This window comes from Cucurbita maxima, unplaced genomic scaffold (assembly GCF_002738345.1).
Source record: "Cucurbita maxima cultivar Rimu unplaced genomic scaffold, Cmax_1.0 Cma_Scf00211, whole genome shotgun sequence".
NCBI classification, from domain to species: domain Eukaryota; kingdom Viridiplantae; phylum Streptophyta; class Magnoliopsida; order Cucurbitales; family Cucurbitaceae; genus Cucurbita; species Cucurbita maxima.
The window spans coordinates 75,280-83,307 of NW_019272227.1; the positions used below are offsets into that span (position 1 = coordinate 75,280).

General features: G+C 31.1%; 2 protein-coding genes across 2 annotated transcripts; both read right to left on the bottom strand.

Annotated features, from left to right (window-relative positions):
• Positions 1–532: 532 nt before the first annotated feature.
• Positions 533–1,567, bottom strand: LOC111473992 (desiccation protectant protein Lea14 homolog). The gene is made up of 2 exons (XM_023119260.1): positions 1,309–1,567; positions 533–950 (listed from the first exon to the last, which is right to left on the bottom strand). The coding sequence occupies exons 1-2, from the start codon at positions 1,512–1,514 to the stop codon at positions 698–700; spliced, it is 459 nt and encodes a 152-aa protein (XP_022975028.1). The 5' UTR covers positions 1,515–1,567; the 3' UTR covers positions 533–697.
• A 3,343-nt stretch (positions 1,568–4,910) lies between these two features.
• On the bottom strand, positions 4,911–7,574 carry LOC111473999 (proline iminopeptidase-like). Its single transcript, XM_023119278.1, has 9 exons — positions 7,374–7,574; positions 7,104–7,277; positions 6,585–6,818; positions 6,358–6,458; positions 6,167–6,239; positions 6,014–6,082; positions 5,811–5,918; positions 5,517–5,642; positions 4,911–5,174 (listed from the first exon to the last, which is right to left on the bottom strand). The coding sequence occupies exons 1-9, from the start codon at positions 7,557–7,559 to the stop codon at positions 4,980–4,982; spliced, it is 1,266 nt and encodes a 421-aa protein (XP_022975046.1). The 5' UTR covers positions 7,560–7,574; the 3' UTR covers positions 4,911–4,979.
• Positions 7,575–8,028: the final 454 nt, after the last annotated feature.

An 8,028-nucleotide genomic window follows, 5' to 3' on the forward strand; every position in this document is an offset into this window, starting at 1 on the left:
TATTTAAATTAACTTTATACTTTTAATAAGTATGTTAAAAAAAATAAGTATAAAGATGATCCAACCTTCTTACCCATTCTTACCCATTCTAAAGTAACGATAGTTTAAATATAAACATTCCAAAGGTTAGATGAACACCAACTCTCCATAATAATATGATATTGTTTTCATCATTCACACTTCTTCTTAATCGAGACCGACTCTTTTTCTTTTGGAGTCCTTTGTTCGATATTTGAGAATTTACCAATCTATTGGTAAGACTAAGTTTAGGGTATGACTATGCTACTATGTTAAATAAGATATTGTCCACTTATCTTATCCACTCTGAGTATAAAACTCTTATGACATTACTTTGGACATCTCGGAGCCTCGTGCCAATGAAGATGGTTACTGGTTACAAACCCAGGATCTCCCTAGGCTAAATTAGCTGGGTTAGGTTTGATTTAAGAGTAAAAATTAATATTGTTGTAAATAAAAAATTAAAAAAAAGAATCATCTCAAGTATTTTAGGATTGGATATATATAATATATCTATATAAAACTGGACACAAACTGCTTGGAGAATATAGATATGGTAGGGAGATGATGTTGCTCTTGCTAACAAGAAACCTTATTATCCATCACGTAAGCGTGATTTGGAACTTTTTAACATTTGATTAAACATAAATTAAACGAAGAAAGAAAGAAAGAAATATAGCTATTTGAACATGTCAGAGAAGGTAGGGAGCTTGATCTCGCCTTTTGTAGACAGAGGAATGGTGAAGTCTCCAATGACCGGAAGGTCAATGGTGAGTCTGATCAGCAACTCGTAATCAATGTCCCAATCTCGCCCGATGTCCTTCGCTAAGCTTATCATTACCGAGTGCGGCACCTTCACCCCCACTTCCACCATCGTCGAACCGCTCGCTTTCAGAGATCCTGGATCTGGCACCGTCCCTGTCACAACCGTTCTGCACATTCGATCGATCCATCAATCACAAGATCTCAACAACAGGCACCGTCCCTGTCACAACCGTTCTGCACATTCGATCGATCCATCAATCACAAGATCTCAACAACAACAACAACATCAACATCAACAACATCAACAACATTTCATTCCTTCTTTCCTATTGAACGAATCGAGATCGTCTAATCGATCGATTCAATATATACATACTAATCGATCGAGACCTAATTTACGAAATCAAAAACAGAGGAAATCGATCGATTCAATATATACATACTAATCGATCGAGACCTAATTTACGAAATCAAAAACAGAGGAAATTTGAAAATGCGAGTAAACGAGCGAACGAACGAACGAACCTGCCGTCGCTTTTGAGATTGTAAGAAATCTCACAGATAGGAATGGCGTGGCTGTAAGGATTGGAGACGGAAACATAGGCCAAATACTCGACGGAATCGCGGCTCAAACGCTTGAAATCGACGTCGGTGACGGAGGCCTCTGGCTTCGGCATGTTAGCGACCTTCGTGGAGACATAGTTCTTCGCTCTGTCGATCAAACCTGCCATTTTCGCAAGGAGATTGAAGAGAAGTGCAAGAAGATGAAGAAATACAAAGCAAAGACGGAGAAATGGATATGCAGAAGAAGACGGGAGAGACGGATCCTTATAAGAGCGACCAGACTCGAGAGAAGTACGTAAGCGTGTAATTGTTTGAACCGACAACGAGTCACACGTGTTTCTTTGCACGTGTAATTAAATGTAGTTATGTAGTACACGTGGAAAATAAATGAAAATAGAAAAATGGTTAAGAAATGAATAATAATAACAATAATTATCTTAATCCATCATTTTTTATGAAAATAGAAAAATGGTTAAGAAATGAATAATAATAACAATAATTATCTTAATCCATCATTTTTTAAAAAATTTATTACTATTATTATTATTATTTAAATTTAGAGTTTATTAGTTAGTGGTTATAAATAATACATACAAACCCATCGAATAATTATATCTTATAATTAATTATTTAAATGAAAATTTTACTATTTAATTTAAAAATAAAAAGAATATTTACAACTAGAAAATAAATAATTGTATTTATTTTAAATTTACTTTTAAATAATTATCTTTATTTTAAATTTGGCTAGAAAATAAATAATTGTATTTATTTTAAATTTACTTTTAAATAATTATCTTTATTTTAAATTTGGTATATTNAAAATGAATGGGGAAAAATTATAGTAAGATTACAAAGGGATTTAAAAAAATAATATATAAAAATTAAAAAACCACAGGCACATAGAACACAATTTTAAAAAATAAAATTAATAAGAATATTATATAAAAATTAAAAAACCACAGGCACATAGAACACAATTTTAAAAAATAAAATTAATAAGAATATTTTGAAAATATAGAAATTAAAAAAATTATATAATGACAAAGACCGAGATAGATTTTAAATAAATTTGTAATATAATTGGAATATTCACAATAAAGGAGAAAAATTGATTTTTATCTCTTTATTTGTTAAAATAATTTTATTTTATCTGTATTCACAATAAAGGAGAAAAATTGATTTTTATCTCTTTATTTGTTAAAATAATTTTATTTTATCTGGCCGTAAATCTTGATTTAGTAAAACTTAAAACAAATTTAATATAATGAACACTGCAAAACTATATAAGAAATGAACAAATAGATGCAAAATGTTTGGAAAAAAAAATAAAAAAAAATAGAAAGCATGTATACAAACGTCTTATATTTCATTCTATATTTTTACAAAAAAAAAAATCATCTATTTTTTAGATCATCGCAAATTCCTAACATAAATTTTTCAATATTTTCTTGAAATATTTATTTTAATTGACAATTTTTATTTTATAATAATCGTCTATTAAAAAATGTAAAATAAGTTTAAAAAATTCATATGAAAAATATAATATANCTCCATTTCTAAAATTTTAAATTTAAATGGTATAATGTAGCTGCAACATTTTAAAAAAATAACTTTCTTTATTTATTTTAAATAAATAATACAAGTATAACACAAAACTAACTTATTATATACATAAAAGTGAAGCGGGACAGAATCGAGGTTGGAGTTGGGAAATGTAATTCCATCACAATCTCCATTTAACTAACATGGAAAACTCATTCGGGTAGGTCTCATACCCCATTTAAATTGAATTCCCAACTCGGAATCCAACTCATTCGGGTAGGTCCCGTACAAGGCCTCGATCTTACAGAGTTATAAGGGGTTTGAATATACTTCTCTTCCTTTTCTATTATGTTTTTAAAAAAATTAAATTAATTTCCATATAATTTTAAATTTTTTTATTTAATTAGTTATTATTTAAGCTTTGATTTCTATGATTTACCATAAATCGTCTCAATGTTTAAATAATAAATAAATAAATAATAAAAATAAATTCCTTTTATCTAAATATTATAGTTTTAAAATTAATTTTANAAAATTATATAATGACAAAGACCGAGATAGATTTTAAATAAATTTGTAATATAATTGGAATATTCACAATAAAGGAGAAAAATTGATTTTTATCTCTTTATTTGTTAAAATAATTTTATTTTATCTGTCCGTAAATCTTGATTTAGTAAGAATTACTTCTACCAAGGAAGGGTCCATAACTTCTATTAAACTTAAACAAATTTAATATAATGAACACTGCAAAACTATATAAGAAATAAACAAATAAATGCAAAATGTTTGGAAAATAAAAAATAAAAAATAGAAAGCATGTATACAAACGTCTTATATTTCATTCTATATTTTACAAAAAAAAAAAAATTCATCTATTTTTTAGATCATTGCAAATTCCTAACATAAAATTTTCAATATTTTCTTGAAATATTTATTTTCTAATAATCGTCTATTAAAAAATGTAAAATAAGTTAAAAAAAATCATATGAAAAATATAATATAACTTAATTTCTAAAATTTTAAATTTAAATGGTAGAATATAGCTGCAACATTTAAAAAAAATATCTTTCTTTATTTATTTAAAATAAATAAATAAATAATATACAAGTATAACACAAAACTATCTTATGCAACATTTTTTAAAAAAATATCTTTGTTTATTTATTTTAAATAAATAAATAATATAAGTATAATACAAAACTAACTTATTATATAGATAAAATTTTTCATTTATATATAAAAGTGAAGCGGGACGGAATCGAGGTTGGAGTTGGGAAATGTATGGAAATCTCCATTTAGCTAACATGGAAAACTCATTCGGGTAGGTCTCATACCCCATTTAAATTGAATTCCCAACTCAGAATCCAACTCATTCGAGTAGATTTCGTACGAGGCCTCGATCTTACAGAGTTATAAGGAGTTTGAATATACTTCTCTTCCTTTTCTATTATGTTTTTAAAAAAATTAAATTAATTTCCATATAATTTTAAATTTTTTTATTTAATTCGTTATTATTTAAGCTTTGATTTCTATGATTTACCATAAATCATAGAAAAAATCGTCTCAATGTTTAAATAATAAATAAATAAATAATAAAAATAAAATTCCTTTGTACTCTAAAATACAGATTTAGTTCCTTTTAAATCGTCTCAATGTTTAAATAATAAATAAATAAATAATAAAAATAAAATTCCTTTTATCTAAATATTATAGTTTTAAAATTAATTTTAATATCATTCCCTAAACAATTCTTCTATCTAAATATTAGTTTTAAAAATAATTTTGATATCATTATAAGTTTCAAATCTTCATACCCATTGTACTCTAAAATACAGATTTAGTTCTAAGTTTATAATCTAAGTTTCACTCATAATATAATATACATATACACACACACACACACATATACATACACACACACACACACACACACACACACACACATATACATACACACACACACACACACACACACATATATATATATACATACATACACATTATTGAGGAGGAAATGAAAAGGTCATGGCAAAGACTGCATCCAATAATTATGAGGAAAAGCAACAAAGTTTAGAGAAAAAACATCAGAATAAAGGCTTCTTTCCATTTAAGAATCCCATCAAGTGATCCAGAACTTGAGGCCCTCCATCACGCAGACCAGAATGCATAAATTCATTAGTAACCCACAGCCTGATTCCTGCTATTTGGGAAGCTGTCTCCATGGCCAGCTTGAAGTTTACGTACATATCTTCATAGTAAACTGCTGCTGCGACCGGGACCTGTGATTGGGATTCCGAAAAGATGTTTAACTTTTTGCAACAAAAACCTCCCAACCTAATCCTAATGCTTGTCATGACAAGTTGTTATGGTAAAATTGACATCGGTGAAGACGGTGATGGTGGAGACAGAGACTATGAAGGGAGAGGATCGTTCATGCTTAAAACCGAGTGGCTAAACTAACAATGTAGTAACTATGAGCACGGTGCAGGAGATGAACCTATGGCAGACTCGCTCAGGCAAGTTAGGATGTTTTGCAGTAAAGTACCCAAAGACGAGATTTTCGGGATAGAAACATTATAAAAAACACTACTTGGAAATGTAGAAGCAGTTGGAGAGAATACCTTGTTATTTTTAAGAGCAGCAATGTCATATAGGGGAGGCCAATCCTCCTTCTCGGCCAATATATTAGCGGCGTCTTTGAACGGTTTCAAGGCATGAATCTCGTCAAACATCCACGGGAAGATCATCTGCAGAAGCATTACAATTGGAGCATAAATCTTGAATAGATATGAATGAGTAGAACTTCCAAAGATGTTTTTATTCTGGATTTATCCAAAGTCAAGCAAGATCTCATAAACTCAGATGGCTATTTACTCGATCACCATGATGACATTTTATGAGTATAATGCACCTACCTCTCCAGTGAAATACACAGGACATCCTTCTTTTACAGCCTTAGTTCCATCGAATTTGTTCTCCAGTTCATTCCTTATTCTTTGAGCAGACCAGCGAGACGAGGCGCCCTTTGGGGAACAGGAACACGAAGTGGCAAAAAGTTCACTCTATAGAGAGTTCAAACGACCAATATGTAATTCTAAAAGGTAAAAAAGGAGGTTACCTGGCAATATATTGACTCGTGCATGAGACCATAAAGAGGATTTGAATCAAGTGAGAGCCAGCCACTGATCTGCAAATATGTCTAGTTGTTAGAATCATTCAAGAATGAAGTTTTAGTGATAATCACAACCAATGGAAATTGTAGAATACTAACAGCATTGAGGAAGAAATAACTGATTCGTTTTGGTGCTCCAGGAACTATTATAGGATCCCATACTCTCTCAAACCTGACATGATTGAGGGGGAAAAAGAGAGAGTAATTAGATTACTACACACATTTCTTGAGTTGACTATTCACTTATCCAAAAGAATGAAACCAGAAAGACGAAAATTAAGACGCCTTACAAATAGTGCATGCGTTCGAAACCTGTACTAGATCCTAAAGCAGAAAGCCCAAGAGTTTGCAGCCCTTTAGGAGTCAGGATACCACCACAGGGAAGAGGAACCTATACAAAAACAAAAAAGAATTAAGTGTTTCTTTCAGAGAGTTGTAAAGGGATTTGAGAGACATTTGAGCATTTCGTTCGGGTTTTTTATAGCATTATGATGACATAATTCACAATTGTACTCACCCCGCCTCCATTCTCCTCCAAGTATTTCACAACTTCATGGACGATTTTGACATCCTGAGGATACCTCTTGTAGTATTTTTCATTTTGAATAATAATCTTTTCAAAGCATGCTCTATATACAGAATCTGCCGTGCATCCATTCCCTATTGGAGGGATTCCTCCAGTTATGAGGACTTGTTTCAATCCTTTTGGTGCAAAACTCAAATACGTAATTGCACAAAACCCACCATAGCTCTGTACAGGGAAAAAGAGATTATCTTTGTATTTGCAGTGATTTAAATTACCACACAACAGAAGGCAATAACTTATATAAAGCAAAGCCCCATTTAGAATCCCAAAGCTAACAAGTCTGCTAATTGCTTTATGTAAGTTCAACATGTTGAGCGAAGAGTACTAAACTCAATGTGTTGCTTGCAAAGACTAGAAGTCATCTAATAAAGTAAGGACGAGTAAGGAGCGCTATGCTAAACATGTTGATTGCAAAATTTGAAACTAAAAAAGAAACACTAAATTGCATACCTGACCCAAAATGGTCCAAGGGGCAGCATCAGGAACAAGACGAGTCCTAATGAATTCAGCATCATTCACTATGTTATCAGCTCGAAAATGTTTCAAGTAGTTGGCCAAGTCCTCAGCACTTTGGAATTGCGACATGGACGATGGAGACAAAGGAGTCGATAATCCTGTTCCCCGCTGCAGTGATACATATGTAAGTGGAATAAAAGATCATGACAACAGTTGTTTATATTTCAAATGCTGTTGCTCAAAGGTTGTCGACAAAAGCCATGCCTGGTCCATCAATATAACACGAAATTCTTCGCATGCTTTTTGTATCCATCCACTTGCTTCAGTAGGTCGCGGACACTCAAATCCAGGTCCACCTTGTAAGTATACAAGGTATGGCATTGGTTGCTCTTCTTTCCCCACTGCAATGCAGAATCTGTATTTGTTAAGGGTCGCAATTACTAAAATCATAATTGATTTAACAAAACATAAATGCCCAAAAACAAAAACAACCCAGGTACATATAGGAACTGACAAAATAATTCTTTCGAGAAAGGGATGGATTGCAAATCAAGTAATCATCACCAAATAGCTTTCAGTATTTGAAGGATTTGGTTATAATATCATTCAATATTTAAGAAGTCCCTGAATCAGTAGCTTCAGCAACACTCGACTTCTAGAAGATGCAAGAAAACTATTTGTATTCTGACTGAGATGTTCAGAAAATTTTTTAGAACCCATATTGCATTCTGCAACAATTTTAATCACAAGTAAAAATTTAGTCCATATGATTTGGAGGAAGATCGCTAGATTTTCGTCCTTAGAGTTAGCTAAAACCTCATAATATTCCCTATGGTTTGATAAAACACACATAAATAGTCCCGGTGGTAAGGATCATTAATGAATGTTTTATCAAACCATAGAGATGATTTCTAACATT

Coding starts and splice junctions, on each gene's coding strand:
- LOC111473992 (XM_023119260.1), bottom strand. CDS start 1,514: ATGGCAGGTTTGATCGACAGAGCGAAGAACTATGTCTCCACGAAGGTC. Junction 951..1,308: donor AATCTCAAAAGCGACGGCAG/GTTCGTTCGTTC, acceptor TCGAATGTGCAG/AACGGTTGTGACAGGGACGG.
- LOC111473999 (XM_023119278.1), bottom strand. CDS start 7,559: ATGATTTTAGTAATTGCGACCCTTAACAAATACAGATTCTGCATTGCA. Junction 5,919..6,013: donor ACGAGTCAATATATTGCCAG/GTAACCTCCTTT, acceptor TGTTCCCCAAAG/GGCGCCTCGTCTCGCTGGTC. Junction 5,175..5,516: donor CTGCTCTTAAAAATAACAAG/GTATTCTCTCCA, acceptor TCCCAATCACAG/GTCCCGGTCGCAGCAGCAGT.